This window comes from Carassius carassius, chromosome 14 (genome assembly GCF_963082965.1).
Source record: "Carassius carassius chromosome 14, fCarCar2.1, whole genome shotgun sequence".
Lineage (NCBI taxonomy): Eukaryota > Metazoa > Chordata > Actinopteri > Cypriniformes > Cyprinidae > Carassius > Carassius carassius.
This window is the reverse complement of record NC_081768.1, coordinates 32,121,933-32,137,712: the sequence shown is the minus strand read 5'-3', so window position 1 is coordinate 32,137,712 and position 15,780 is coordinate 32,121,933. Positions and strand designations below refer to the sequence as shown.

The window sequence follows — 15,780 nt, the reverse complement described above, 5'->3', positions numbered from 1 at the left end:
TGAAAGCAACAAATCTGGCTTCATAAGTGGACATTCAACTGAGACTGCTTTGCTCTCAGTTGTTGAACCTCTAAGACTGGCAAGAGCAGAATCCAAATCCTTTAATACTTATCCTGCTTTATCTGTCCACTGCTTTTGAAATGGTTAACCACCAGATCCTCCTATCAACCCTACTGGCAAAGGGCATCTCAGGAACCGCACTCCAGTGGTTTAAGTCTTACATATCAGATAGGTCCTTCAAAGTATCTTGGAGAGGTGAGGTGTCCAAGTCACAACATCTAACTACTTGAGTGCCTCAGGGCCCAGTTCTTGGACCACTTCTCTTCTCTGTCTACATGGCATCATTAGGTTCTGTCATTCAGAAACATGGCTTTTCATACCACTGCTATGCTGATGACACTCAACTCTACCTCTCATTCCATCCTGATGATCCGACGGTAGACACTCACATCTCAGCTTGTCTAACAGACATTTCTTGCTGAATGAAGGACCATCACCTTCAACTCAACCTTGCCAAGACAGAACTTCTTGTGGTCCAGCAAACCCATGGTTTCATCACAATTTCACAATCAAGTTAGGCACATCAACCATAACTCCTTCAAAAACAGCCAGAAACCTTGGAGTTATGATTGATGATCAGCTGACTTTCTCAGACCACATTGCTAAACCTTTTCAGTCCTGCAGATTTGCTTTATTCAACATCAAGAAGACCAGGCCCTTTCTTTCGGAACATGCTGCACAACTCCTTGTTCAAGCTCTTGTTCTGTCCAGGCTGGACTATTACAATGCTCTCTTCGCAGGTCCCCCAGCCAGTTCTATCAAACCTTTACAATTAATCCAGAACACAGAAGCAAGATTAATTTTTAATTAGCTGAAAAGAATACACTTCACACCTCCGTTTATCAATTTGCACTGGCTACCAATAGCTGCTCGCATAAAATTCAAGCATATTGCCTACAAAACCACTACTGGCTCTACACCCATTTACCTAAATTTATTACTGCAGACTTATGTGCCCTGTAGAAGCTTGCGTTCTGCAAGTGAACGTCACTTGATTGTGCTATCCCAAAAAAGCACAAAGTCACTTTTACAGACTTTTAAATTGAATGTTATCTCCTGTTGGAATGACCTGCCCAACAAAATTTCCCTAGCCATCTTCAAGTATCGGCTTAAAACCCATCTCTTCCATCTTTATTTGATCCTCTAACTTTTGCACTCTCTATTCTAATTCTGTTCTTAAAAAAAACAAAACAAAACTGCCATTTTGTGCTCGTGCTCTAGTGCGGCTGCCATTACATGAGTGAGGGCGGTGCCGCGTTCTTCCTCCAAGACACCCACAGTGAATGAAGAGCCAACACACCACAAAGCATAGTCCAAAAACTGACTGAGTGATGAACACAGACCCTCACGTCAAACCTCAGACTGTAGAGGTTTATTAAGGCCATCGCAAAAAAACTCTACCAAAAGACAGTCCGGTATGTCTGAATAGTGTGCTATGGTTAAAAATTTGTGAACATAGTTCTCCAGAGATCGTGGGCCTTGTCTAAGGAGTAACAAAATTCTTGCAGTGTCCATACCTGGCCAAATGTTCATCAGAAAAGTCGCTGGATCCTTGTGTGACCCAGTATTCTGTAACGGGGCTGACCAGACGTGAGACATGTGGATCCATTGTGCAAGCGTGGCTCTGCAAAGAACGAACAATATCCAGAGGGCTAAGCAAGAGGGGTAATCCAGAATCCAGAGCAAAGGGTCAAAACACAAGTAACAGGGCAAAGCAATGAAAAGACACAGAATGTCTTGGTATCGCAGCTATCGCTAGGAGAGGGATATGTGCAGAACAATACACAGCCGTGTGAAAGGAACTCCAATGCTTATATAGCATGTCTGATTGATTGTGCTGTGTGTGTGTGTAATTGGTCTCAGGTGCATGTGTGATTGTTATCAGGTGACTGTGATTGGTGCAATGCAGCATGGGAAATGTAGTCCAGGGTGTACTGTGTAGTGTGAGAGTCTGTGTTGTGGATGATGGAGTGTTGTAGTCGAGTCACCAACTGTCGAGTCCGAGTCGAGTCTCGAGTTCCAGTGTTCGAGTCCGAGTCCGAGTCCCCAAAGAAGAGTCCGAGTCGAGTCCAAGTCGAGTCACCATTACCAGAGTTTGAGTCCGAGTCGAGTCTCGAGTCCCGTATTGGAAAACTTTTTACGTTTTTTGAGGAAACAATAGCAACCAACTGAGTTGGTAGGCATTGAAGTCCATTATATGAAGAAAACATCCTGAAATGTTTTCCTTAAAAAACATAATTTAAGAAAAAAAACGCCATGGATATCCTGGATGTTATTGGGAGGAGTAAATGATTAGGAAATTTTCATTTTCATTTTGACATTTTTCATCTAATCCTTTAACAATGTATTACAGAAATACACTCGGCGAAAAAAAGAAACGTGCATTTTACAGGACACTGTATTTTAAAGATACTTAAAACATAAAAAATAAATACGATATGCCGAGAAAGAGAGAGAGAGAGAGAGAGAGAGAGAGAGAGCGTTTTTGTGTGAGTGACCGAGTGATTTAGCGTGAGTGCGCTTGTATGTGTTCAAGTGAATGTGTGTGTGTGACGGCACGCGACTGGTCAGAAAGCAACGTGTAATGATAAGGTCCGTTCACATATCGCGTCTTTTGCACTCTCAAGTTCGTTATTTCCAATGTAGGCGCGCTGTCACGCTGTCTAGTCTCTGTTTCCCTGGGTGTCCACTAGTGAGCTCACTTCCCCTTAGGCACTTCAACGTAGGCACTAGAATTCCTCTAGTCTGGTCCTGTCTACACAGTAATTGCACTCCTGTTAATTGCACCAGGTGCAGGCAATCTATTGTCATTAGTCTCCCTATATATTCCAGTTTTTCCCTGTTGTTTTTTATGGAGTCCTTACCCTTCGTGTTGCCAGCTTCTCGTCTTCCGAGATTCCTCTTCATCTTCTCGTCTTCTGAGTTCCCTTTTCTGTTCCCTCCTTTGTTAATTTGTTTTGTTTATTCCGCCCTGGGGGACTTCCGCCCTGACCACACGGTTGTGGTGGCCTTCTGCCTCGCCCTGGGGACTTTCTGCCTCTACCACAAGGATGTGGTGGTCTTCTGCTCCGCCCTGGGGGGCTTCGGCCTCGACCACAAGGATGTGGTAGTCTTCTGCTCCGCCCTGACCATACGGTGGTGGTGGTCTTCTGTTCAGCCCTGGGGGGCATCCGTCCCGACCACACGGATGTGGTGGTCTTCTGCTCCATCCTGGGGGATTCCGGCCGCGACCACAAGGATGTGGTGGTCTTCTGTTTCGCCCTGGGGGGCATCTGTCCCGACCACATGGAGGTGGTGGTCTTCTGCTCCGCCCTGGGGGGCTTCCGCCTTGACCACACGGTTGTGGTGGTCTTCTACTCCGCACTGGTGGGCGTCACGTGATGTCCTTCATGGACTTATGTTTTTGTTTTCTTTTGTTTTTTCTGTCTGTTTCCTCCTTTGGACCTGGCCCTCCGTCCCTCCCCCTGATCCTCCGCCGGTCCACCTCCCTCCTGGGTTTCTAGTCTGTGTCTGTCGTTCCGTTTCCCTCTAAGGACCTGGCCCTCCGTCCCTCACCCTGATCCTCCGCCGGTCCACCACCCTCCTGGACTCCTTGTTTTGTGTTGCACTTCTCTTGTCTCTGTTTCCCCATTTTACCTGGTTGTCTTGTCTCTGTTTCCCCATTTCACCTGGTTGTCTTGTCTCTGTTCTCCATTCTACCTGGTCCTCTTGTCTCTGTTTTAACATTTTATCTGGCCCTCCGTCCCTCCCCCTAGTCCTCCTCCGCTCCACCTCCCTCCTGGTCTCCTTGTCTGTTTAGTATTCCCTTGGGTTCGGGTGGAGCATCTGGCAGCTGTTCCGTGGAGGAGGGGGTACTGTCATGCTGTCTAGTCTCTGTTTCCCTGGGTGTCCACTAGTGAGCTCACTTCCCCTTAGGCACTTCACCGTAGGCACTAGAATTCCTCTAGTCTGGTCCTGTCTTCACAGTAATTGCACTCCTGTTAATTGCACCAGGTGCAGGCAATCTATTGTCATTAGTCTCCCTATATATTCCAGTCTTTCCCTGTTGTTTTTTATGGAGTCCTTACCCTTCGTGTTGCCAGCTTCTCGTCTTCCGAGATTCCTCTTCATCTTCTCGTCTTCCGAGTTCCCTTTTCTGTTCCCTCCTTTGTTTATTTGTTTTGTTTATTTTTGGACTGTCTGTTTGGAATTGACCTCTGCTTGTTTCGACCACGATTTGGATCACCCTTATACTTGAAATAAACATCTGCGATTGGATCTCGCTCTCCCTGTGTTTCTCTGGTCGCGAATCGTCACACGCGCGGTATGCACGCTCATAATGGAAGCGTATGCGTGTCATAATGGAAGTGACACGCTCGTTTTTTCCAGGTACGTCCACACCGCGTCGAGTTAGAAACATCTTAACTTTTCAGAATGCCACAAGCGCACCAAGGGTCATGTGACAAGAACTAACCAATCAGCTTCATCCTTTCCCGCAAGTGCCCGAGCGCTTTGGAAAAAAAGTAAAGTGAAAGTAAAGTGAGTGCCATCAGTGAGTGTGTTGTCAAGCAAAGAGCGCGAGCGGTAGCAGTGTCTGTGAGGGAAAAGAATAGATTCCGGCTGGTCTTGGGCACGAAACAGGAAAAGTGTAACACCTTATATCCTCTTATATCCTTTTATATATCCTCGAGTCCGAGTCCAAGTACGAGTCATCAGTCCGCGAGTCCAAGTCGAGTCACGAGTCCAGAGAATGTAGTGTCGAGTCGGACTCGAGTCCAAAGAATAGTGACTCGAGTCGGACTATAGTCCGAGTCCAGGACTCGAGTACTCCATCACAGGGATGATGACCTCTGGTGGTGAATTAATGGAAGTTCAGTGACTGGATCATGACAGATATTGCGTGAAACAAATCAAAAGTATTTAAATTTTAAGAAGAGCACCTGCAGGAGACCACTTGCCCATTAGATTTACAAGTAGGAAATAGTAACATCCAAGTATTGCTTACATATTGTTTCATGAAGACAAATTCTGATAAACTACTCACATGCACTGTTTTTTTAATATTATGGAAATTTGTAGTTTCAGATACAGCTAGTACTTTTTTGCTTCCTAAATAAATCAACATTTTTGAAGAACCTTAGCAATGCTATTGCATGTAAATCTTTGGTAATCTTTGATAAATGCACTCACCACCTCTACTGAGCAGCGTAATGACTCTGTGCACAGTGCTTTGAGAGACCACAGGAAGTTCATTGTCAGTGGGTCAGTCTGCTCCCAACAGCTTATTAACAGGCGTACTTTGATGCTTTGTTTCACAATCAAGGCTTCTCGGAGCATGTTGTCAATGCGTGACCAGTACCTGTTAAAGCATGTAGAGTAAACATTAGTATAATGCACTATAATACTACTACTATCAATAGTCTTATAAATCTAGTAGCCAAGGTTTGGCTTGTTAGCACTATCCCCTTAGAACTGCTGGTAGATGTCATAACTACAACATCTGATCTAAAAAACCTCCTTCCTTCCTGCAAGGACATTTAGCATGTATTCTGACAAACCTATTTATAAATCACAAAATTTGTATTTCTTGTAGTATGTTTTGCCAGTGACACATTGCTGAAACAGAGTTAATTCAATCAAAGTCAATGGCAAAGTGCCTAACTAAAGGGAACACTATTCTCCACAATGATAACATGTTGCATGTACCATATGAAAAAAATAAAGCCAAACTAGTTTGCAATAAGTAAATAAGGTAATTCCAAGTTCCCATGAACCACTTTTAGATTAGCATGGTCCAGTTAGCCTACTGCTTGAAGCTGGTGCAAATATCTTAGCCATGTATTCTGATATAATACATTTCTTTCTAAGCATCATTCAAATCACAAGTATTATATGGTAATTTCAATGTTAGATATTTTGGTCATGTAACAGGACTCACTTGGGTTGGTTGCGGTTGAGCATTGGTAGATAGTTGGTTATGGAGACGTAGATAAATGTCTCAGCCTGTTGAATGACTCTGTTAATGGCCTCAAGGTCTTTCGTCCGGTCTTTTGGGCAGAAAACATCTGGAGAACTCTGGCATAACAAACAATAAAAAACTGAACTATTTAACAACATGTGTGCCCAATGTAGTTAGCTTTACAAGCCTTATGAAATCCATGCAGTGTATTTGCATACAGTGAGGTCAGAAAAGTCTCTTAAATCCACATGAAAACTATAATCAACACTAGTCAGTTTCACTGCTGTTGAAGCTTAAGGTTGTAAAACAACCACCGTTTCTGCTTCTACTAGACCAGTGGTTTTCAACCTGTGGGCCGCGGCCCACGATGGTATTGTAGGTGGGCCGCCAATTACTAATAAAATAAATAATAATATATTTCATATATAATTAAATAACAAAAAATAAATATTAAACTGTAACTATGCTTCCACTATTGGAGCTTGCTGATTGGTTTAAGAATAAACCGCCAATTTATCTTAGATATTTTTGCTGCATACAGAACTACAAATTCAAACATGCATAAATGCTGTCAACATGTTCCCTGACTGCTTGCTCCACTGACTGTCTACCCGCTGACGAGCTCTGCCTGGATCTGGTTTTCCCGTTTTGCTGAGCGGTGCCAGTCCGAGTTATTTTCTGTTCATTGCCAGTTCATTCTAGGGCGGTGCGATTAATAGAAATCGTCATAAAATAACGATTTGAGCCTGCGCGATTTCTAAATCGCTTTATAGCAAGATTTTCCGCGGCTCTGACCTCCCACATTATGCTATCTGATCCAATCAGAATGCAGCGCCTACTGCGAGAACAGAACAGACTGGGTATATGCCTAACTCCAGGTTCACACACTGTCTGCGATGCGCCTTTTTTCCGAGCCCATGTTAACGGATCAGAGCGTTCACACTGCACGAGGTAAAAGGCTTTAAATAAAAACGTGCGAAAATTAATATCTAGCACATGAGCATAGAGAGAGTTGTGAGTGCACAGGACACAGTTTAAGTGTGATGAGAAACGTTTTAAGTGCGCACACTCTCTCCGGGTGAGAGCAGCGTGTATCTGAGCAATCTCGTCCGGTTTTGTGACAGAGCAAAAGGAAATCTGCGTGCGAGCGGAGAGATTCGCTCTCGTGCATTATTTTAATGTGCTTTCGCGTTACAATAATGCACTCTCTCTGCTGCTTCTGCACCGCACACATAACTGTATATATTTATATTTTATTTATTTTTTGTCATAAGTCTATGTTGTTACACCTTTAGTGAATATTTTGACTTATGTCTTTTCTAGAGACGTTACAACTTTTTGATGAAGCTCTAATTGGTTTTCTTTTGGAATTATGTTTCAAATTCATCCTGAATGCATTTATGACTGTAAAGCATATATGTGTGCGTCAAAATTGTGATTAAAATCGAAATATCAAAATTGATCAAAGAAATCGCGATGTTTTTTCCCCCATATCGCACAGCCCTAGTTCATTCAATAAATACAGTTAACAATCTAGCTTCTGAGTACTAAGTTATTAACTGTACAATAGCGGGGTCAGTTATTATTATTTATTTTTTTTTGCAGTGGGCCGCGCAAACATATATGTTTGGATGTGTGGGCCGCGAGTTGAAAAAGGTTGGGAACCACTGTACTAGACTATAGTTAGATGAAAAATCAAAGCACTCTAACTCAACTCACTGAATAGTATGCTTTTGCTTCCGTGTCATTCAGATGCAGTTGAAGGTTGTTGTCTCTGTTATACAGAGCGTTCAGTTTCTTGGACCATATTGATGGCAAAAACTCTTTATACTGCAGTTGCCAGTAGAGGCTAAATATCTTGTGCAGGTCCAACACCAGACAGCTGCAGTTATAAATAATGATGCCCAACTCCTTCATCTGTGAAAATAACACAACACCTCATTAGACCAATGCAATATTACTAAACACAATGAAGAACATGCCATATGATATAATTTCAACATACAGACTAATAATCAAATGAACTAAATGGAATTAGTAAAGCGAAAGGAACACCTTTTTAAAAAAATTGTATTTAACTATATAGTTGTTCTTTACCATAGAGAGTGACCTCCAATCCATGCCAGCACTTCCTATGTACATGTGCTTCCTGTCTACCACCCAGAAGGAGGAGTTGAGCTGACCGTTCATGAGGGCTGTCATGTTCAGGTAATGCACCTCGGCACCTGGAGGATAAACAAACAAAACAGTCAATTATGAATCACTGGTTGTAAAATTGTTCACATCAAGTGCCATCAACAGGAAATGTTACCCAGTATAAGCTACTTTTGTGGGATCCCAAAACACAAGACATAGTGCTAATACAAAAACCCTTTAACTGTTTTGGCATGATTCCACTTTCTCCTGATTTTTTGACTCCTGTAAGATTCCAGTGGTCTTCTTGACTCTCTACTCCTCCAGATACCCACTCTTGCCCTCTCCTATGTTCCATCTCGAGTCCCTGGGGTATATTCTTAAGATTCCATCTCATCCTCAGTTGGTTTAGTTTTCTATGAAGTCTGTAAAACCACCAGTATTCCCTCTCTGTCTCTTTCTCCTCTCCGCCATAATTAGCTATACCAAGTCACTTCTCTGACTTTTCTCTATTTCTCTCAATCCAAGTTTCAAGTTTTTTATTTATTTATAAAGCACATTTAAAATCAACCTTGGTTGGCCAAAGTGCTGTACAATGAGATAAGAAAAACAAACAAAACAAGACAAAAACATACACGTTATGGTACATTAAACGCATTAGAGAAAAAAAAATGTTTTCAGCAAAGATATGAATTCAGCTAATGTGGAGGCTGATTTAACATGTAGTGGTAGGGTGTTCCACAGCTTAGGGCCGACTACTGCAAAAGCCTGATCACCTCTTCATTTTAAGCGAGATCGTGGAACAGCCAAGAGATGATGATCTCTTGATCTGAGAGATCTTGATGGATAATGAATGCTAATTAAGTCAGAAAGGTATGTGGGGGCCTGGGTTGTTAAGAAATTTCTAGACAAATAATAAAATTTTAAAGTCAATTCTGTATCGGACTGGTAACCAGTGCAGAGAACGTAGAATTGGGGTGATGTGATCTCGTTTTCCTTCAGTAGTCCTGGTTTCCCTGCTTTATCTCCAATCATTGCTCTCTAGTCTTCTGCTCCTTAGTGTTCAGTGGTCCTTTTAAATTGTTCAGGAATCCTTCCAAAGCCTGTTGCCTTCAGCTATCTAAAGTATCTGAGCAGATGAGGGCCAGGGATAATCTGAGCAGTAGGAAAAAGCTCAATGAGGGAACTTGAGGTAGATGTGGATAAATCTGGGAGTGGACCTAAAAAGAGTAGGTATACACTGTTCCCCTACATTGGGGAAGTCTCTTTTTTATTGCTCTATTAAAATTTATTGCAGGCTTGATTGCAGGCCTACTTGGGTCACTGGTTAGAGAAGGGGAGTCTAATCCTGTTCCTGTAGATCTTCCTGGAGACTTCAGGTTCATCTATCAAGTGTTACTGAAAAGATGATATAGCTGGTTCAGGTGTGTTTGATCAGGGTTGGAGCTAAACTTTGCAGGATGGTAGATCTCCAGGAATAGGAATGGGCACATTTGAATTAGAGTGTTCCCCACAAATCATGGAGTAACCTGTGATAAAAAAGTGATAACATTCCTGTGCCTTTGCGTCTTTACACTTGGTCCAAACACAAAGAGTCTTACAAGATGGTTTTGTTAGACAGTGTATAGTAGATAATATCATATACTTACCATTCTGAGTGAGTGCCTTGAGCTCTGAGGAATGCGTTAGTCCACTGACCACCTTCAAACTGACTGACCGAGACTGCAGACTCATCAACTGATGCAGTAAGATCTGACCCTGAGGATGACAGACGAAACAGTCACATTTAAATGCAGTCATACTGGCACAAATCTAGCTCTCTTTAAAATAAACTCTGCAGTATGTTGGGAGTTACCTGTTTGGCCTGGGGAGGTTTTGACTCATACTCGGTAGAGTTCAGTGCCCACCATGGTGACACGATCTCAACAGATCGATGTGCTTGATCCAAAAGCTCATGGAGACCAGCGGCCAGTGAAACTGTGTCCTTATATGGAATGGACAGATCTTCTGGAATATTTTCAACAAGCACAACACTGTGAACACAACAGAATCTATATTTAAGTGCAAGCAGGATTCATTGAGAACAGATATGATTTCCAATGTTTTGCATAGGGTTATCTGCTTGTTAACCTGTGACATACTGACCAATAATATTGTTTCCAGGTCCAAACCTCTACTCAGTTTCAAGTGAGAACACTCAACAGACATTTTTAAGCACTACTCATTTATATCACACCATTAATCTAAGCTTTTTAAAAATCACAGTGTATACTACAGTCTCTGGCCTCACAACATCCTTGACACCAATATTTTAAAGATTCAGAAAATATGAATCACTGAGTGGCCAACTGAGAGTTTGGTTAGGGTGTTGATTTTTCAGTACTACTGAAGTTTACTGTGAGTATATAATAACATTTTTAATTGTTTGCTACGTTGCTTTTGGGATCTGAAAGAGCATGTGAACCTGGAAACAGTGACATGTGATGTCAGACTTAACCCGAGGGGTGGGCATAACTGATGAATTAGCATTATGTGTACGAAAAATTAATTGTGACACCTCCTAGATTTTACTAGATTACAGAATTACATATAGTTTGTGTATTTATCATCCGGACAATGATTCAGCATAATAAGTGTTTATCTGGCTGCAACAGACTGAAACAGATCACAAAGACATGGAATACACAGATCAATAAGAGAAACAAAACCCCTTGATAACGATGCAGCAGGCCTGCAAACACAACAGAGAACAGCATACTGTATACTAATGGAAATGTAGCAATAATAAATACAATAATAGTGAGAACAATGATTATGATTGCACACACCCATACATACATACAAACATATATACATATATACATAAATGTATTTATATTATGGTGGCTTGCCAGCATTGCCATAAGCAAGTGTCCTGGTCACGTGCACCCATTCCCTATTTGCCATGATCCGGAAACGAAATCCTAGGTAATGTGGAGCCCCAGTAAAGTGAACACGTTCTACTAAATTACACTAATGTCTCATTTCTTAATCACGTCTTAATTAAAATCTGATTTGAACACAGTTTAAAACAATGGTTACATCAAACAAGTTTCAAAATACTTTTTGTTTTCAAATATATTACAGAAGTGAAGTACAGATTCCCCTCCATAATAATAATAAAAAAACAACATAAGTGGCTTTCTGACCCATAGGTTTTAAGAAATGTACATTACACTATCATTTTCTCAATTTAAGAAAGATTGCAGACAGCAGATGCAAACAGAATACACATGAGGGTTGGGGTAGTCTAGTGGTTAAGGATGTTGGCTGTTAAATGGTTAGTTCACCCAAAAATTAAAACGTTAAAACAAAATTAAAACGCACAGCCTAATTTAAATTTTTACATGAGCTAACCCTTTAAAGGTCCTGGGTTCAGTTCAGGAAATGAGATTTACTGAGGTCTCAGTTATGCATTACCACCATCACCTGAACTCCAACACTTACAGTAAAGCATTGTTGGTAACTCCAGGGGGATTTCACTTGTAATGAAAGTGGCCTCAGATGAGAAGTGCCTCCTAATTTTTTTTTCTACCGCTAAAGCATGTAGATTTGATCATAGTTCCTATCCTGTTACAGTCCCTGTATATTGAGTCTGTGTAATAGAATATCTTAAAAGGAGACATTACCCACACACTGTCCAACACTTAATAGCTCTAAATCAATACTCTCTCCAAATCATATCTTTACAAACCCTTATAATTAGGACCATACATGTTAACCATACAAAAAAATAACAACCAACAACACCGAAACACCTTTCTTAACTTCTTTCCAATTGCAATTGCTTGGTAACACAAATTGCTGAAATTTGAAATTCAAACCGAGCATTAGAATGGGGAACAAAGGGGATTTAAGTGACTTTGAACATGGAATGGTTGTTGGTGCCGGAAACAGAGGCTACAATTCACACAGGCTCACCAAAATTGGACAATATAAGATTGAAAAAAGCATTGTGTGGTCTGATGAGTCTCGATTTCTGCTGCAACATTCAGATGGTAGGGTCAGAATTTGGCATAAAGAAGATGAAAGCATGGATCCATTCTGCCTTGTCTCAACGGTTCAGGCTGGTGGTGGTGGTGTAATGGTGTAGTAATGGTGTAGTATTTTTGCTTGGCACACTTTGGGCCCCTTAGTACCAATTGAGCATTGTTTAAACACCACGGCCTACCTGAGTATTGTTGCTGACCATGTCCATCCCTTTATGACCACCATGTACCCATCCTCTGATGGTTACTTCCAGCAGGATAATGCACCATGTCACAAAGCTTGAATCATTTCATATTGGTTTCTTGAACATGACAATGAATTCACTGTACTAAAATGGCCCCCACAGTCACCAGATCTCAACCCAATAGAGCATCTTTGGGATGTGCTGGAACGGGAGAATCACATCATGGATGTGCAGCCGACAAATCTACAGCAACTGTGTGATGTTATCATGTCAATATAGACCAATACCTTGTTGAATCTATGCCACTAAGAATTAAGGCAGTTCTGAAGGCAAAAGGGGGTCCAACTGGCACTAGCAAGGTGTACTTAATAAAGTGGCCAGTGAGTGTAAGATTTTATTTGATATTTGGAGCTTTCAATGATAAACCAGAGGAGAAACTGCTTCCCTCATGGCTATGGGTGTTTAGAGTTTAGAAACAAAACAATAGGAAGGAAAAATATCAGTCTTATGGTGATGTATTCAGTTTTGAACTTTACATAAAAAAATAGCTTGTCTGATAGCCTGTCCCCTAATATTTTATATAATTAACAAACATGATTCCAACACATTTTTTTCAAAATGCCTTCTCATTAAAGCTTTTCTATGTGATGAAATGCCAGAGTGACTCTATGAAAATGCTTTGCAGGAATTATGCAGATATTTAACACCACTACATTTACATATATTAATTTAACTGACAGTTTCATCCAAAGTAACTCACGAATGAGCCAACAATGCAATTTAGGAGACAACAATATTTGCAGAAGAGAAGTGAAGAAAAAGTGTTGTTTGTTCAAGTGGCTGTCCTGAACACTAATGTTTGCCACTGCAGAAGAATTATGTGAATTTGCTGACCACAGAGTCACTGCATTGCTTTGTGATGACACAGAGAAAACATGTTGGGTGAGAAAGTGCAAAACCTTTGCAGATGAATGCTTGGACAGCAAAGCAGGACCTTGAATAACTGTGGCATTTACAAGGAGCTGAGCAACTTGATCTGGGTACTATTCATGGTCAAAGACACAGCACACTGTTTGAAGCTTTGCCAGCAAACCCAGACCATCATAGTGAACTGATCCATATGAGCTCAAAGGTATTGTGCAGAATCTTATTCTTCAGTTTCTCTTTTCTGAGGTTAACGTTGAACTGTGCATCATGCTAAATTGCAATGGGGAAGCATTCATTTTCTAAGCTTAGGTGTATTAAAAGTGAACTTAATACAAAATGACACTGATGCATCTTGATTACCTGTCCTTGTTGACAATAGAATCACATTTTGAAAGAATGCTGGACTTTAATTACACTGTGCATGATTTTGCTAAATATATACTGTACAGTAATTTATTAATGGGACCTTCAGTTGTACTAGTCTTTATTTTGGACCTGGTCTGCCATGGAGTGCATCTGAGGGGGTATTTAATGTCAAGCTTGTATTGTCCAAGAGTTTCCTTTTAAAGTCCGTCATCATCTCCTCACCCTCAAGTTGTTACAAAGCCATAAGAAAGCTAAAAATGCTGGCGCTGCACTGGCTGGATATCAGTGTTCTTGGGCCGCACGTATCTCTAGCTGTTCAAATTTGACAGGTGAGGGAGATCCTCCAACCAGTGTTGCCTTCTATCAGCATCAATCTGATTAAACTAAAGCTCTTTCAAATACAGTCATTCATTCATATCCTCCTCATATGGAGTGTTGAAACTACATATAAACTCCAGGAAGTGCAGTTATACAGTACATGAAACATTATAAGACTGAATTGTTGAATTGTTGTGGCAATTCTTTATTTTTGGACATCATTGTTCTGTCTCACCTGAGGTTTGTGTCTTTACACGTTGTCTGGGATATTTAGAAAATTTGTTGGATATTTATCTAGGTCATAGGATATAGTTATTCTTGCCTGCTTTTCTTTAACAAATTCCACTAAATCACTGACCTTTTTTTCTGTTCTGCTCAACAGACACATCGCATGCGAAACTTAATAGATAGTAGCTCTGATGTAAATGGATGTGTCCAGCTAAATGCCTTTTGGATATAAAAAAAAACACAGAATTTAGAAAAGCTCTCAGAATTGTGCATCATTTTACAGTGTGATAACATCCTCTGGCTTAATAGCATCACAGCATGATGCTATATTTGAATATATTCATTGGCAACTTTGTCTTGGTTACCAATATGCTATTTTAGAAGAATTTTTGCCCCAAAGAGTCCGATCCATACACACATCAAACGTTCATATTAGATGTATATTGCTCTAAAGAGTGCAGTTTGTCATTGCCATTATCAGCTTTGTCCTCGATGTTGTGTTCAAAGCTTATAATGGAGGAAGTGTAATGCAGTACACTGCTTTTAATAGTTTTTGTTGCTTCAGCAATATATTTTGGTATTTTCACTGGTCAGTGTGGGATCACTGATTTCACCTGACTGAGTTGCTGGAGGTTTGGATGCTTTAAAACATGAGCTTGATACATTTGAGATGTTCTCGACTGCCCTCTCTGTGAATTGTCCCGATCCCTAGGAACTGGAGCTGATGTTTCAAACTCCCCAACATGTCTAATTTGGCCATGGAAGCAGCAAGTTCTATTTAAATTTCAGCTTTGTCTTTAGTTTTATTGAGCTGCTGTCAGTTTAGCCTTGTCCAGGTCCAGGTCCAGGGCATACGTCTCATGTAAAGAAGCAGCTCATGTCTTTACGCTGGCCCTCTCAGCCTCAGCTACAGCATGTGCACGGGCAGATGAAGAAGTACTCTTATAGATGCTTTCCTGAAAGTGGCTGATACCCTATCTTCAGGTCTCACATTTCATCGTTTTTTACAGGAATTTTGAATATGACTAGCTTTTATTATCCATACATAAATCCTACTCATTTTGAAATCATCTGGATCATATCTACCCAGCAGGTCAGCGCATTTTTCACCTTCAGGGAGCAAAGACTGTACTGAGGCATGCAAATCATTCAAATTCACATAAATTCACATAAAAGCACAAAGGCAAGAGAAATTGATGCATAGTGTATATCTGTGCAACAGTTACTGAGGCTTACTTTTAACCGTTTTAAATTTCAGTTACTGTGCACATTAAAAACAATTTATAGTCTTTTCTACGCCTGTGTTTTGTTCCAACAGACACCAGGTAGCAAGTAACAAAACAACATTATTAAACTTTGGTAAGAAGAACTTTTTGCTAAATCATAGACATTTAAAAATCAAGTATGATAATGGGAATACAGAATTATGTTGGAGAGAGCTTTACCGAGCTGACTGTCATGGTTTAAAGTCTGAACGAATGACTGACAGCCACAGAGGAGAAAAGTTGAACCACTGATGGCAGATGGACTATTCTGAAGATGTATTTCATACTTTTCTAGACCTTGACAGTGTAAGTCTATGGGACAGTCATAAGCC

At 40.8% G+C, this 15,780-nt stretch overlaps 1 protein-coding gene across 1 annotated transcript in view; it reads right to left on the bottom strand.

Moving 5' to 3' along the window:
• The window catches only part of LOC132156652 (inactive phospholipase D5), a 61,157-nt gene that overhangs the window by 22,682 nt on the left and 22,695 nt on the right, over window positions 1-15,780 (bottom strand). Inside the window, exons 3-8 of the mRNA XM_059565585.1 lie at window positions 9,987-10,164; window positions 9,781-9,889; window positions 8,096-8,223; window positions 7,718-7,915; window positions 5,978-6,114; window positions 5,230-5,398 (exon numbers count right to left, since the gene is read on the bottom strand). Coding sequence (XP_059421568.1) covers window positions 5,230-5,398; window positions 5,978-6,114; window positions 7,718-7,915; window positions 8,096-8,223; window positions 9,781-9,889; window positions 9,987-10,164 — 919 coding nt within the window. The remainder of the gene's footprint in view (window positions 1-5,229; window positions 5,399-5,977; window positions 6,115-7,717; window positions 7,916-8,095; window positions 8,224-9,780; window positions 9,890-9,986; window positions 10,165-15,780) is intronic.